At 44.2% G+C, this 16,277-nt stretch overlaps 1 protein-coding gene across 6 annotated transcripts in view; it reads right to left on the minus strand.

Annotated features, from left to right (window-relative positions):
• Positions 1-16,277, minus strand: part of FBXL20 (F-box and leucine rich repeat protein 20) — a 168,795-nt gene that overhangs the window by 59,944 nt on the left and 92,574 nt on the right. For all 6 annotated transcript variants that reach the window (XR_013406658.1, XM_077971497.1, XM_015119529.3 and 3 more), the window contains exons 3-5: positions 6,530-6,584; positions 3,607-3,681; positions 1,079-1,173 (exon numbers count right to left, since the gene is read on the minus strand). Coding sequence is in view for 5 of the 6 variants with exons in the window: in XM_077971497.1 (XP_077827623.1) it covers positions 1,079-1,173; positions 3,607-3,681; positions 6,530-6,584 (225 nt within the window). In the remaining variant the exon portion in view is untranslated. The remainder of the gene's footprint in view (positions 1-1,078; positions 1,174-3,606; positions 3,682-6,529; positions 6,585-16,277) is intronic.

A 16,277-nucleotide genomic window follows, 5' to 3' on the forward strand; every position in this document is an offset into this window, starting at 1 on the left:
ACCTCAGTCTCCCTAGTAGCTTGGTTTACAGGCATATGTCACCTAACCTGGCTAATTAAAAAAAGTTTTCTAAGTCCGGGCGCGGTGGCTCAAGCCTGTAATCCCAGCACTTTGGGAGGCCAAGACGGGCGGATCACGAGGTCAGGAGATCGAGACCATCCTGGCTAACACGGTGAAACCCCGTCTCTACTAAAAAATACAGAAAAACTAGCCGGGCAAGGTGGCGGGCGCCTGTAGTCCCAGCTACTCGGGAGGCTGAGGCAGGAGAATGGCATGAACCCGGGAGGCGGAGCTTGTATTGAGCTGAGATCCGGCCATTGCACTCCAGCCTGGGCTACAGAACGAGACTCGGCTCTGTAGAGACTCCGCCTTGCCATGCTGCCTAGATTGGTCTAATACTCCTGGCCTCAAGTGTAATCCTCCCACCTAGCCTCCCAAAGTCCTGGGGCCACTGCCCAGGTTAGGGTTAACCATAACCCTAAAAAAGAACTAGGCTGGGTGCGGTGGTTCATGCCTGTAATTCCAGCACTTTGGGAGGCTGAGGCAAGAAGACTGTTTGAGTGTAAGAGTTCGAGACCAGCCTGGACAACAAAATGAGACGCTGACTCTATAAAAAAATTTTAAAACTTAGCCAGGCGTGGTGGTACATGTCTTTAGTCACAGCTACTCAAGAGGGGGAGGATTGCTTGAGTCCAGCAGTTCAAGACTGCAGTGAGCCATGATTATGCCAGGGCACTCCAGTGAGCCATGATTATGCCAGGGCACTTCAGCCTGGGTGACAGTGTGAGACCTTGTCTCAAAATATAAAATAAAAATAATTAATTAATTAAAAAATTTATTCAAAGCTCCAAAAGAAACACTTATGATGGGGAATGTGGGATTTTTTCAGGCAGTACTTGTTCTTGTTTATTGTTAAAACTACATTTCTTATTACTGGATATTTTCAGATTATAAGCAATGTATGTGTGGTTGCATTTTTAATAACTTAGTAATTTTAAAACGATTTTAGCCTTTTCTGGGTGAGATGGTGCTGCTCTTCACTTCCATCAAGAAGATTAATCAACAGTTATGTTTTCACCTTAATGCATTGTCTCCCACTCCAAGACATCCACGAAGACTTAACTTTCGTAAAAAGCCCCCACATCGTTTTGAAATATTCTCCACTACTCGGCCCTGTAAAAATAGACAGGCAAACAAAAAGATAACCCATCTCATTACTTTAGAAAAGAACACATCCTCATTTTTAACGATTTATAAACAACGAGAAAATGCTTTTATTATGACCTAATTAATTTAATAGGAAAATTGTAACTTACCCTGGGAAAGCTTTCCTGATTAAGCCACAGCTACTGAAGTACAGCAACTACATTTATTTTTTTGTATCTTTTCCAAAATGTTTATTATAGTACTCTGCTTATAGTAGGGACTCAATGAACATTTAACAAAAACTGGCCAGTTTTGTTTTGTTTGGGCTGGGCACAGTGGCTCACACCTGTAATTCCAGCACTTTGGGAGGCCGAGGCAGGTGGATCACGAGGTCAGGAGATCAACACCATCCTGGCTAATACGGTGAAACTCCATCTCTACTAAAAATACAAAAAATTAGCCGGGCGTGGTGGTGGGCACCTGTAGTTCCAGCTACTTGGGAGGCTGAGGCAGGAGAATGGCATGAACCCGGGAGATGGAGCTTGTAGTGAGCCCAGGTCTCGCTCCACTGCACTCCAGCCTGGGCGACAAAGTGAAACTTGTCTCAAAAACAACAACAACAACAAAAGCTGGCCAGGCACAGTGGATTCCGCCTATAATCCCAGCACTTTGGGAGGCTGAGGCGGGCGGATCATTTGAGGTCAGGAGTTCAATACAAGCCTGACCAACATGGTAAAACCCAGTCTCTACTAAAAATACAAAAATTAGCCAGGCATGGTGGCTCATGCCTGTAGTCCCAGCTACTCGGGAGGCTGAGGCATGAGAATTGCTTGAATCCAGGAAGCAGAGGTTGCAGTGAGCTGAGACTGCACCACTGCACTCCAGCCTGGGTGACAAAATGAGACTCTGTCTCAAAAACAAAAACAAAAGCTTGCTGAAGAATTTTGTGGGTGGTGTTGCTTTATTTACATCCATGAAGGTTAGAGAATTGTAAAAAACACGGACGGGCGCGGTGGCTCACGCCTGTAATCCCAGCACTTTGGGAAGCCGAGACGGGTGGATCACAAGGTCAGGAGATCAAGACCATCCTGGCTAATAGGGTGAAACCCCATCTCTACTAAAAAAAAAATACAAAAAACTAGCCGGGAGAGGTGGCGGGCGCCTGTAGTCCCAGCTACTCAGGAGGCTGAGGCAGGAGAATGGTGTGAACCCGGAAGGAGGAGCTTGGGAGTGAGCTGAGATCTGGCCACTGCACTCTAGCCTGAGCGACAGAGCGAGACTCCGTCTCAAAAAAAAAAAAAAAAAAAAAAGAGAATTGCAAAAAACAAAATCCAGTGTAATGTTAGTGGGTATTATTTTATTTTATTTTATTTTTATTTATTTTTTGAGACTGAGTCTCGCTCTGTCGCCCAGGCTGGAGTGCAGTGACCGGATCTCAGCTCACTGCAAGCTCTGCCTCCTGGGTTTACGCCATTCTCCTGCCTCAGCCTCCCAAGTAGCTGGGACTACAGGCGCCTGCCACCTGGCCCGGCTAGTTTTTTGTATTTTTTAGTAGAGACGGAGTTTCACCGTGTTAGCCAGGATGGTCTCGATCTCCTGACCTCGTGATCCGCCCGTCTCGGCCTCCCAAAGTGCTGGGATTACAGGCTTGAGCCACCGTGCCCGGCCTTGGGTATTATTTTAAAAGCACTTTGGTTGGTTTCAAACTCCTGACCTCAGGTGATCCGCCCACCTTGGCCTCCCAAAGTGCTGGGATTAAAGGTGTAAAGTCATCTCACGTGCCCTCAAAAAACCTTATTTAATCCTCAAGAAGCCACGAAGAAGCTATTATTTCTACCTTCCTGATGAGAAGGATAAGAACTACACAGTTCAAATTCAGTTTAAAATAATTTAAGGGTAAGCCATTCTCCATTTTATAGGTGATGGCTATACTAAGAGATAAAACATGGGGGGGAAAAGTGAGAGGAGGAAAAAACCTCTCTGTAGCAAAAACAATTCAATAAATGGCTTTGGCTTTATTCAACCTTTGTCCTCCAAGAAACTGGCTCCTTAAGAATCAAAACACGTATCTCAAAAATATATATATACAAACGCCATCCTAACAAGTTATAACTCTCTTTGTTCTTCAGTAAACAAATATAAAATGTCTTCACTAAAATAAGCAAACATAGATTCAATGTTTCCACTGCAAAAACAAACTTTTAATCCTATTTCAGGACCAAAGAATCCTATTTAGTCTTATTAATACTAAGTAATTGTATTATTTCAGTGAAATAATCTGGCTCATTCTCAAAAACTGCAGAAACTCTTGGGAACTCTAGAGGTTCCTGTAAACTTCAGATGCACTGAAAATAGTATTTCCTCTCTCTAAGGAAAATGAGATTAATATGGTCAGGGCTAATCTGTTCCATGCTGTAATTACTAACATGAAAACTGGGGCCACACACCACATAATTATACCTCAATATCCCTCTGGAAATCAAATAGGTCAATTCGCTGCCAGTTACTGCCATCCAGAGCCAGAACATTCCAGGCCTATTTTAAAGAAAAAGAGAGAGAATGAGCAGAAGCTAAAATTAAGGGGAAAAGGCAGCAATATTCAAGTTCACAATTCAACCAACTAATGACTAAAATGGATCCAAAAATTTATCAGGCCCTACCCACTTACTCCCAAATGATGTATCTTACTCCTGACCCATACTGTATTCTCCAATTAGATAATCTCATAAATGAGTGGGTACTAGAAATTAGCAGCTACAAAAGATCTTAGGCCAGGCATGGTGACTCAAATTTATAATCCCATCACATTGGGAGGTCAAGGTGGAAGGATCACTTGAGCCCAGGAGTTCCAGACCAGCCTGGGCAATATAGCGAGACCCGATCCCTATAAAAGAAATTTAAAATGTCGGCCAGGCGTGGTGGCTCACGTCTGTAATCCCAGCACTTTGGGAGGCTGAGGCGGGCAGATCACCTGAGGTCAAGAGTTTGAGACCAGCCTGGCCAACATGGTGGAACCCCATCTCTACTAAAAGTACAAAAATTAGCCAGGTGTGGTGGCATGTGCCTATAATCTCAGCTACTCAGGAGGCCGAGGCAGGAGAATCACTTGAACCCGGGAGGCGGAGGTTGCACTGAGCCAAGATTGTGCTACTGTATTCCAGCCTGGGCAACAGAGCGAAACATCTCGGGGTGGGGGGGGGGATTTAAAAAATTAGTCAGGCGTAGTGGCACACACCTGCAGTCCCAGCTACTCGGGAGGCTGAGGTGGAAGGATCGCGTGAGCCTGGGAGGTAAGGGCTGCAGTGAGCCATGATCTCACCACTGTACTCCAGCCTGGGTGACAGAGCAAGACCTTGGCAAAAAACAAAAACAAGACTAACCCTCCCTCCCCCTGCCCACACACACTGAAATTAGAGAAGTTAAGGAAAGGGCAGGTTGTGATAAGTATCATGCCGCAAGGTGTTTTCTAACTGGAAAATTCTAGTTTCTAATACCAAAATGAGACAAAAGTTCGGTTGATGAAAAGCAAGTCTTTCTTCTATCCTTAAAAATATGATCCTTAAAAAAAATATCCTTCTATCTGGAAAAATATGAAGGTAAAACCAAACATCAAAGGGGACAGTACTCTGAATACTGCTCTATTCTCACTCTTTTTCTATATATAGAGTATATATAGAGATAAATATATGTATTTCTTGAGACAGGTTATCACTCGGTCACCTGGGATGGAGTGCAGTGGCTCAATCATGGGTCACTTGCAGCCTTGACCTCCCCAACTCAAGCAATCCTCTCACCTCAGCCTCCCAAGTAGCTGCAACCACAGGCACGCATCACCACATCTGGCTTTTTTTTTTTTTTGAGACGGAGTCTCGCTCTGTCGCCCAGGCTGGAGTGCAGTGATGCAATCTTGGCTCACTGCAAGCTCCGCCTCCTGGGTTCACATCATTCTCCTGTCTCAGCCTCCCAAGTAGCTGGGACTATAGGCACACGCCTCCAGCCTGGCTAATTTTTTGTATTTTTAGTAGAGATGGGGTTTCACTGTGTTAGGCAGGATGGTCTTGATCTCCCAACCTCATGATCCGCCCGCCTCGGCCTCCCAAAGTGCTGGTATTACAGGCGTGAGCCACTGCACCCAGTCTTAATTTTTAAAATTTTCTGTAGAGATAGGGCTCCCTATGTTGCCCAGGCTAGTCTTGAACTCCTGGCTTCAAGCAATCCTCCCATCTTGGCCCCTCAAAGTGAAGGGATTATAGGTGTGAGCCACCAGGCCCGGCCTTAGTTCAGTACTTCTTTGCTATCTATATCCTATCACCTGATAGGACTTACAACTGTGATACAGTGATTTGGGACTTAGAAAAGATACTATCATTTCTCTGAAACTTTGTATTTTATTATTTTTTTTGAGACAGAGTCTCGCTCTGTTGCCCAGGCTGGAGTGCAGTGGCACGATCTCGGCTCACTCCAAGCTCCGATTCTGCATTAACTGAATCTTACTAAACAGAATTACTGGTGAAGCAAATTTATCCATCGAGACTATCTGGTATGTGTTACGCATGTATTCTGTTGGTGCTGGAAGATGTCTGTGTGCCTATCAACATGCGACTTCATGTAAAGTTTCTTCATGTTCACAGTTCTTAGCAAATGCAGTTTCAATCCATAGACAGCCAGCAGTGGATGTTACTACAGGAAAATGCAGGATTAAAATGGTCCTTGTGTAGGCCAGGCGCTGTGGCTCACACCTGTAATCCCAGCACTTTGGGAGGCTGAGGTGGGCAGATCACGACGTCAGGAGATCAAGACCATCCTGGCTAACACAGTGAAACTCTGTCTCTACTAAAAATACAAAAAATTAGCCGGGTGTGGTGGTGGGCGCCTGTAGTCCCAGCTGCATGGAAGGCTGAGGCAGGAGAATGGCGTGAACCTGGGAGGTGGAGCTTGCAGTGAGCCAAGACTGCACCACTGCACTCCAGGATAAGCGACAGAGAGAGACTCCACCTCAAAACAAAAAAACAAAAAAACAAAAAAACTGTCCTTGTGTAAAAAATAAATAAATAAATAAATAATGAACTCGGGAAACATAATAAAACAAGATTTCATCACAATTTTGAGTCAAGTCTAAACTTTCAATATGCATGTTTATTGCTTTTTCATCGAAAATGTTTCCTGTTTATATTATGCAAATAAGAGATACAAAAAGTCAGAGACAGTATATATAGTAGAATCCCATCATAAATTTAGATGGGCTTGCGTATGTCATTGGTGAAATAATATCCTTTAAAACATGAAAACATACAAGTAACACCTAAATAGGTGGCCTATGAAAGACACTGTTATTATCAGTACGAAGAAGGGGTCCCCGTGTAACTATGTCAACCATACTTACCCTGGAGACCTGAGCACAGCGGCACAGGGTAACAACATCTAGAAAAGAAAATATCCTAAAAAGAAAAGAGAGAAAGACAACTTTTATTGTATGATAAAGTAGTTGACCTTAATTTTTTTTTTTTTTTTTTTGAGACGGAGTCTTGCTCTATAGCCCGGGCTGGAGTGCAGTGGCCGGATCTCAGCTCACTGCAAGCTCCGCCTCCCAGGTTTACGCCATTCTCCTGCCTCAGCCTCCGGAGTAGCTGGGACTACAGGCGCCCGCCACCTCGCCCGGCTAGTTTTTTGTATTTTTAGTAGAGACAGGGTTTCACGGTGTTAGCCAGGATGGTCTCGATCTCCTGACCTCGTGATCCGCCCGTCTCGGCCTCCCAAAGTGCTGGGATTACAGGCTTGAGCCACCGCGCCCGGCCTAGTTGACCTTTATTTATTTTGAGACAGGGTCTCACTCTGTCAGCCAGGCTGGAGAGCAGTGGCATAACCACTGCTCACTCCAGCCTCGACTTCCTGGGGTCAGGTGATCTTCCCACGTCAGGCTCCTGAGTAGCTAGGACTACAGGCGCCTGCCACCATACCTGGCTAATTTTTAATTTTTTGTAGAGACGGGGTTTCACCATGTTGCCCAGGTTGGTCTCGAACTCTTGGGCTCAAGCAATCAGCCTCCCAAATTGCAAGGATTACAAGTATGAACTACTGCATCCGGCCAGTATCATAAAGTAGTTGCTCTTGTTTTTAGCATAGAAATAACTGACTACATGTATATACACACACAAACACAAAGGCAGTTCTTTAGAACACACACACAAAATGCTTGAGCAATCTGTGAAGATAATACTGCCCATATAAAACACAGCGGGAAAAAATGTTTTACTTGATAATGTACATACAGACGCTGACCAAGTTCAATTACCTACACCAAAGGATAATAAATAATTTCTAGCTGGTTTTTTTTAAATACAAAAAAAAACTTCCCACCTAAAATTATCAAAAGAAAGAAGCTAGGGGAAGGATCTTTCTTTTGTTTTGAGACAGGGTTTCACTCTGTCACGCAGGCTGGAATGCAGTGGCACAATCACAGCTCACTGCAGCCTTGACCTGGGCCCAAGCAATCCTCCCACCTCAGCCTCCCAAGTAGCTGGAACAAGAGGCACATGCCACCAAGTCCAGGTAATTTTTAAAATTTTTTTGTAGAGATGAGGGTCTCCCTATGTTGCGCAGACTGGTTTTGAACTCCTGAGCTCAAGCAATCCTCCTGCCTCAGACTACCAAAGTGCTAGGATTGTATGTATGAGCTACCATGCTTGGATGGGCAGGATTTTTTTATTTGAAACAAGGTCTCACTCCTGTCGCCCAGGTTGGAATGCAGTGGTGCAGTCATCATTCACTCCAGCCTCAATCCCCCAGGCTCAGGTGATTCTCCCACCTCGCCTCCCAAATAGCTGGGAGTACAGGCGCATGCCACCATGCTCAGCTAATTTTTGTTGTTGTTGTTGTTCTTTTTTTTTTTTTTTTTTTTTTTTTTTTGAGACAGAGTCTCACCTGGTTGTCCAGGCTGGAGTGCAGTGGCATGATCTCGGTTCAAGTGATTGTCGTGCCTCAGCCTACCAACTAGCTGGGATTACAGGTGCCTGCCACCACGCCTGGCTAATTTTTGTATTTTTAGTAGAGATGGGGCTTCACCATGTTGGGCAGGCTGGTCTCAAACTCCTGATGTCAGGTGATCCGCCCTATCTCAGCCTCCCAAAGTGCTGGGATTACAGGCGAGAGCCACCACACCCAGCCCCTGATGGGAGGGATCTTAATGAAGTATTTTACAGTCATGAAGGAAAAAAGATAATTTAATAAAGCCTAAAAAGCAGCAATGAAAAATGTTAAATGTCTAGAAAAAAAAAAAACCCAGAAACAAAATAAAATATAAATTAAAAAATGATCTCTACATTATTTCATTCTAATTTAATAAATTACAAAACTCTTTTAACACAGCAATGTTAGAAAATATTTACTGTCTAGAATTTTTCTCAGTCTTATAGAAGGTAAATAAATACTTATTTCGAAGTAGACCAGTAAGTTAATTTGCTTAAAGCCTGATAAACCACACCATAAGCTACCTGTGAAAATAGGCCAGGGAATCCTGGAAATAAAAGTGAATGGGAGATCAGGCAAGGTGGCTCATGCCTATAATCCCACATCTTTGGAAAACTGCTAGAGGCCAGGAGTTCAAGACCAGCCTGGGCAACACAGTGAGGCTCCCTGTTTTAAAAAAGAAAATAAAAAACATAGCTTTGGCTAGGCATGATGGCTAAAGCCTGTAATTCCACCATTTTGGGATGGAAGGGCAGGAGGATAACTTGAGGCCAAGAGTTTGAGACCAGCCTGGAAAATACAGTGAGACTCTGTCTCTACAAAAATTTTAAAAATTAAGCTGGGAACAGTGGCTCACAGCTGTAATCCCAGCACTTTGGGAGGCTGAGGTGGGTGAGTCATCTGAGGTCAGGAGTTCAAGACCAGCCTGACCAACATGGTGAAACTCCGTCTCTACTAAAAATACAAAATTAGCCACGCGTGGTGGTGGGAGCGTCTGTAATCCCAGCTACTCGGGAGGCTGAGACAGAAGATTCACTTGAACCTGGGACATGGAGGTTGCAGTGAGCTGAGATCATGCCCTTGTGCTCCAGCCTGGGAGACAAGAGTGAGACTCTGTCTCAAAAAACAAAGTAGCCAGGCATGCTGGTATATGCCTGTAGTTCCAGCTACTTGGGAAACTGATGTAGGAGGATCTATTGTGTTCAGTTTGAGGCTGCAGTAAGCTACAATCATAGCACTGCACTCCAGCCTGGGTGACAGAGTGAGTTCTTTTTTCTTTTTTTTAAGATGGAGTTTCGTGGCCGGGCGCGGTGGCTCAAGCCTGTAATCCCAGCACTCTGGGAGGCCGAGGCGGGCGGATCACGAGGTCAGGAGATCGAGACCATCCTGGCTAACACGGTGAAACCCCGTCTCTACTAAAAAAAATACAAAAAAACTAGCCGGGCGAGGTGGCGGGCGCCTGTAGTCCCAGCTATTCGGGAGGCTGAGGCAGGAGAATGGCGTAAACCCGGGAGGCAGAGCTTGCAGTGAGCTGAGATCCGGCCACTGCACTCCAGCCCGGGCGACAGAGCGAGACTCCGTCTCAAAAACAACAACAACAACAACAACAAAAAAAAAAAAAAAAAAAAAAAAGATGGAGTTTCGCTCTGTCGCCCAGGCTGGAGTGCAGTGGCACAATCTCGGCTCACTGCAACCTCAGCCTCCTGCGTTCACACGATTTGCCTGCCTCAGCCTCCAGAGCAGCTGGGATTACAGGCACCTCACCAACACACCCAGCTTTAAAACAAAAGTTTTAAATTTTGATGTTATCCACTTTATCTATTTTTTCTTTCGTTTCCTCAACTTTTGGTGTCAAATCCAATAAATCACTGCTAAACTCAATGTCATGAAGTTGTTCTGCTTTCTTCCAAAGATTTTATAATTTTAGTTCTCAGATACAGGTCTTTGCAAGACCATTTATTGAAAAGACTATACTTTTCCCCACTGAATGGTCCTGGCATCTTTGTCAAAAATCATTTGACCATATATATGAAGGTTTATTTCTGAGCTCTCTATTCTATTCCATTGGTCTTTGTCTGCTTTATGCCAGTATCACACTATTTTTAAATATTTTCAGTTTTGAAGCAGAAAGTGCTTTTGGTGATTGAAATATTTGCATGATGTCAGAAAAACTATTAATAGCAACTGAACTGGTTTCAAGAATCTTTCCTTATGTTTTCTTACACATTTACTTCCTCTAACAGATTTCTGATATTTTGATTTCTCTCCAACTATAGAGGCCCATGTAAGGGACTATTTAAAACAGATAATAAGTTAAATAAGCTGGGAGGGTTAAGCAAGGAGCAACATGGAAAGCAAATACAACTGATCTATATCCTGCAATCTCAGCAAGACACCAGCAAGGGACAGGAAAACCCCCGAATAAAAGCCCAGAGAACAATTATAGTGAATAATGTCTAGAGAATCTGCCTTCTCTAAGGAGAACCAGATACTTGGATAGAAAGGGGGGAAACATCTAGTTAAAATGATGAGCAATCTCTGAAACTGTGGTTATAATTTTTCAGCTTGCCTGAAATGAAAGAAAAGCATTCTGATTTGGAGGTTGTTGAGTTTCATTCGAAAAACATTTTTACCACCTGCCACCTACAGGCACTTAAGTCCCTACTGTTAAGTAGCTCATGGCATAGGGGCTGGAGGTAGATATAAAATAAGTAAAATATATGTGAAAATTTCAATTAGCGATGAGTACTATAACAAAGCTGAGTAATGAAATAGAAGAGTGGTCAAGGAAAGCCTCCCCTAGGGGTAGGCATTTGATTTCGAATCTAAATGATCAAAGGAAAACAGATTGCCAAGATCTGGGGAGAAGAGCATTCCAGTAGACGAAATAGTGGGTGTATGACAAAGGCCTGTTTGAAGATCAGAAGAGACAGTGAAGTTGGACTGCAGCAGCAGCACAACCCTATACTGAGTTCTTAATTATGTACCAGGCGTCATTCTAAGTGCGTAAATTTACATACTAATCCAATGACTCCCTAAAAAACAATTCTATAAGATCGGTACTATTAGCATTCTCATCTTATAGATGAGGATATTGAGCAAAGTTGTTAGTCAAGGGTCAAAATATGATTTAAAAAAAAAAAAGACTGGGCGCGGTGGCTCACACTTGTAATCCCCAGCACTTTGGGAGGCCAAGGTGGGTGGATCACCTGAGGTCAGGAGTTTAAGACTAGCCTGGCCAACATGGTGAAACTCCATCTCTACTAATAATACAAAAATTAGCCAGGCATGGTGGTGTGTGCCTGTAATCCTAGCTACTTGGGAGGCTGAGGCAGGAGAATCGTTAGAACCTGGAAGGCAGAAGTTGCAGTGGGCTGAGACTGCTCCACTGCACTCCAACCTGAGTGACAGAGTAAGACACCATTAAAAAAAAAAAAAAGTTAAAAGGCTTTGTGGACATAATAAATGATTTCAACTGTATTCTAAGTTTAGGGAAAGCCTAGGCCAGGCATGTGGCTCATGCCTATATATAATCCTAGCACTCTGGGAGGCCAAGGCAGGAGGATCACTTGAGGTCAAAAGTTTGATCTTTTTTTTTTTTTCTTTTTTGTAAAGACAGGGTTTTGCAATGTTGCCCAGGCTGGTCTCGCCAAAGTGCGGGCATTACAGGCGTGTGTCACCACACGCCTGGCCCATGGCCAGGAGTTTGAGGCCAGTATGGGCAACACAGTGAGACCCCGACTCTGTAAAAATGAAAAAATTTAGCTGAGGATTGTGGTGCATGCCTGTAGTCCTAGCTATCCAGGGGACTAAGACAGGAGGATCACTTGAGCTCAGGAGTTAATGGTTGCAGGGAACTGTGATCACCCCACTATGCTTTGGCCTGGGCAACAGACTCTGTGTCTTTTTTTTTTTTTTTTTTTTTTTTGAGACGGAGTCTCGCTCTGTCACCCAGGCTGGAGTGCTGTGGCCGGATCTCAGCTCACTGCAAGCTCCGCCTCCCGGGTTCCCGCCATTCTCCTGCCTCAGCCTCCCGAGTAGCCGGGACTACAGGCGCCCGCCACCTCGCCCGGCTAGTTTTTTTTTGTATTTTTTAGTACAGACGGGGTTTCACCGTGTTAGCCAGGATGGTCTCGATCTCCTGACCTCGTGATCCGCCCGTCTCGGCCTCCCAAAGTGCTGGGATTACAGGCTTGAGCCACCGCGCCCGGCTCTGTCTCTTAAAAAAAGAAAAAGCCTGGGCAACAGACTCTGTCTCTTAAAAAAAGAAAAAAAAAGATAGGTTTCTATTGGAAAGGTGGGATATAAAACATTTTTAAAAAATTTAATATAATAAATTTTTTTTTATTTTTTTAATTTTTATTTATTTATTTATTTATTTTTTTTTTTTGAGACGGAGTCTTGCTCTGTCGCCCAGGCTGGAGTGCAGTGGCCGGATCTCAGCTCACTGCAAGCTCCGCCTCCCAGGTTTATGCCATTCTCCTGCCTCAGCCTCCCGGGTAGCTGGGACTACAGGCGCCCGCCACCTCGCCCAGCTAGTTTTTTGTATTTTTTAGTAGAGATGGGGTTTCACCGTGCTAGCCAGGATGGTCTCGATCTCCTGACCTCGTGATCTGCCCGTCTCGGCCTCCCAAAGTGCTGGGATTACAGGCGTGAGCCACCGCGCCCGGCCATAAATTTTTTTTTAAAAGGTAGAAAGGAATATACCCATTCATACAAGTATTATAGGCATAGCCTTGAGGCTTTTAAAAGTCTAGGATTCCTTATCAAAAAGTTCCAGCAAAGCCATTTTGTAAATAAAAGGGTCTATATGGCCAATCACTATTCTTGTTGCACTTTATGCAAATAATCAGGCCACATACAATAAGACTAAAAGTTACTTTGCACACAAATTGATTACTACAATTTGTCTTTGATAGAAATAGGGGACTAAAGAGAAAAATAATATGCTTCAAAAGAAAACTATAATATACCTTGTATCATATTCCAACCCCGACCACTGTTTTTGAGTTATTGTCTGTAATTCAGACTGAGTTCTGAATTACCTCTAACAGTGTCCTCTAACAAACCTGGATATATATATTTAAAAGCTTGTTTTCATAGATCCCATCAGGAATAAGATCTGTTTTTGAAGGACTACTTAAACTAGGACTTATACTTCTATACATGTAGAGCTTTCTCTTCCTTCTTGTCAAGGTCTGTACCTATTTTTACTTTAATTAAATTAATTAATTAATTAATTTAGAGATGGAGTTTTTGTTCTATTGCCCAGGCTGGAGTGCAATGGCGCAATCTCAGCTCACTGTAACCTCAGCCTCCTGGGTTCATGTGATTCTCCTGCCTCAGTCTCCCGAGTAGCTGGGATTTACAGGCGCACGCCACCATGCCCAGCTAATTTTTAGTAGACACGAGGTTTCCATGTTGGCCAGGCTGGTCTCAAACTCTTGACTTCAGGTGATTCACCAGCCTTGCTTCCCAAAGTGCTAGGATTACAAGTGTGAGCCACTGAGCCCGGTCTTATTTATTTTTTTAAGAGACAAGATCTCAACTCTGTCACCCAGGCTGGAGTGCAGTGGCACTCTTGCCTCAGCCTCCTGAGGAGCTAGGATTACAGGTGTGAGCCACTGAGCCTGGCCTTAATTTTTTTAAGAGACAGGATCTCACTCTGTCACCCAGGCTGGAGTGCAGTGGCACTCTTGCCTCAGCCTCCTGAAGAGCTAGGACTACCAGTGTATGCCACCAAACATGTCTAATTTTTAAGTCTTTTGTAGATGGTGTCTTGCTGTGTTGCCCAGGGTGGTCATGAACTCTTGGCCTTAAACAATCCTCCCACCTCAGCCTCCAAAAGTGCCATGATTACAGGGTGAGCAATGGCACCCAACCTTGTCTTGTATCCCTGAACGCACTTGTCTGGCCACAACCTGGGATTCATGAATGTTTACAATTAAATATAAAAAAAAATCATTCCTCAGACTCAGACATGTGCCCCTAGTCAGCAAGAATTAGCTATAGTGGTTGTCACCCCTAATCCCTCATGAATGAAGAATGTAAATAGAAAAGGGGGGACTGAAATAGTGCCCCAAAGAATTAAAGACATCAGTGAGTAATATAAATTTTTAGTTTGTGGGATAGCAGATAAGGAAAAAAACCAGGGTGGGTGCGGTGGCTCACACCTGTAATCCTAGCACTTTGGGAGGCCAAGGCAGGTGGATCACCTGAGGTCAGGAGTCCAAGACCAGCCTGGTCAATATGGCGAAATCCCGTCTCTACTAAAATACAAAAATTAGCCAGGCGTGGTGGTGGATGCCTGTAATCCCAGCTACTTGCACAGGAGAATTACTTGAACCTTCGAGGTGTAGCAGGTTGCAGTGAGCCGAGATCACGCCGCTGCACTCCAGCCTGGGTGACAGAGCGAGACTCCATCTCAAACAAACAAACAAACAAACAAACAAACTTTAGGCCAGGCACGGTGCCTCACACCTGTAATCCCAGCATTTTGGGAGGCTGAAGAGAGCAGACAGATTGAGATTGAGCCCATGAGTTCAAGATCAGCCTGGGCAACAGGGCAAAACCATGTCTCTACAGAAAATACAAACTACCTGGGTGTGGTGGCGTGTGCCTGCAGCCTCGGCTACTCGGGAGGCTGAGGCTGGGAGGATTGTTTGAATCAAGGAAACAGAGGTTGCAGTGAGCTGAGATCGCCCCACTGCACTCCAGTGATGGAATGAGACCCTGTCTCCAAATAAAAAGAAAAGAAAAGAAAAGAAACAATTTGCTGAAACTCCTTCTGCTTGTAAGATCACAAAACTGGATGACATCAGCTGGAACCAATGTGCCCAACTGAAGTCTGCATAGAACCAGTTTGCTGATGTCACAGCTGGAATTTCCATTACGTTTCATAGTAATTCCCCCTGAATTTGCACATGCAATCCATGAGGTAGCATGAAGAGACAGCCATGCATGCCTGAAGACTTTCCAGACCTCCCCTTTCCTTCTGCCAGTTACCCACTGATCTAAGAATTCATCCCCTAAACCTTTTCTAATAAAATTAGTGCATTAAAGCCAGCACAGGGCACCAGATTTGAGCTGGACTCCTGTCTACATGTTAGTCGACTTGCAATAAAAATATTTCCTTTACTCAAAAACTCAGTGTTGGCTAGGCACAGTGGCTCATGTCTATAACCCCCAGCACTTTGGGAGGCTAAGGCAAGGAGGATTACTTGAGCCCTGGAGGTTGAGACCAGCCTGGGCAACATGGTGAGATCCTGCCTCTACAAAAAACACAAAAATTAGGCCGGGAGTGGTGGCTCAAGCCTGTAATCCCATCACTTTGGGAGGCCAAGGTGGATGGATCACTTGAGGTCAGGAGTTCAAGATGCGCCCGATCAACATGGTGAAACCCAGTCTCTACTAAAATATAAAAATTAGCCAAGCGTGGTGGCACATGCCTGTAATCTTAGTTACTTGGGAGGCTGAGGCAGGAGAATTGCTTGAACCCAGAGGGCAGAGGCTGCAGTGAACTGAGATCACGCCACTGCACTCCAGCCTGTGCAACAGAGCAAGACTCCCTCTCAAAAATTAAAGAAAAAACAAAACACAAAAAATTAGCTGTGCATGGTGGCGTGCATGTATATGTAGCCCCAGCTACTCCAGAGGCCAAGGTGGGAGGATCATTTGAACCCAGGAGTATGAGGTTGCAGTGAGCTTTGATTATGCCACTGCACTCTAGCCTGGATGACAGAGTAAGCCCGTTTCTAAAAAACAAACAAAAAACAAAACCCCCTGTGTCACAGTACTAGTTTTGAGTGCATCAAGCACTAAGCCTCTTTTGCTCAGTAACAAAACCTTCGGCTTTTAAATTTAGCTGCTGCAATATTTTATCTTCTCCTTACCTGTCATATTATTTATTTTCCCTTCTTTCATTACACTTTACTGTCCTTTTTACCATTTCTGATTTTTTCTTATTTTTCATCTCTTTGTTTCCAAGTCTTACCTAGATTCTCTATTAAGGCTCTTTTTTTTTTTTTCCCCCTTTTCAGTTTCTAAGTGGCAGGTAAGGGAGAGAGTATCAAATAACCAGGAAAGGTGGTATGCCTTTCTTCTTCCCTTGAGACAAACTTGCTACCACTCTGATGCTTCTCCTAACAAATTTTCTATCTTCTTCA

The sequence above is a fragment of the Macaca mulatta genome, chromosome 16, assembly GCF_049350105.2.
Source record: "Macaca mulatta isolate MMU2019108-1 chromosome 16, T2T-MMU8v2.0, whole genome shotgun sequence".
Taxonomy (NCBI): Eukaryota; Metazoa; Chordata; class Mammalia; order Primates; family Cercopithecidae; genus Macaca; species Macaca mulatta.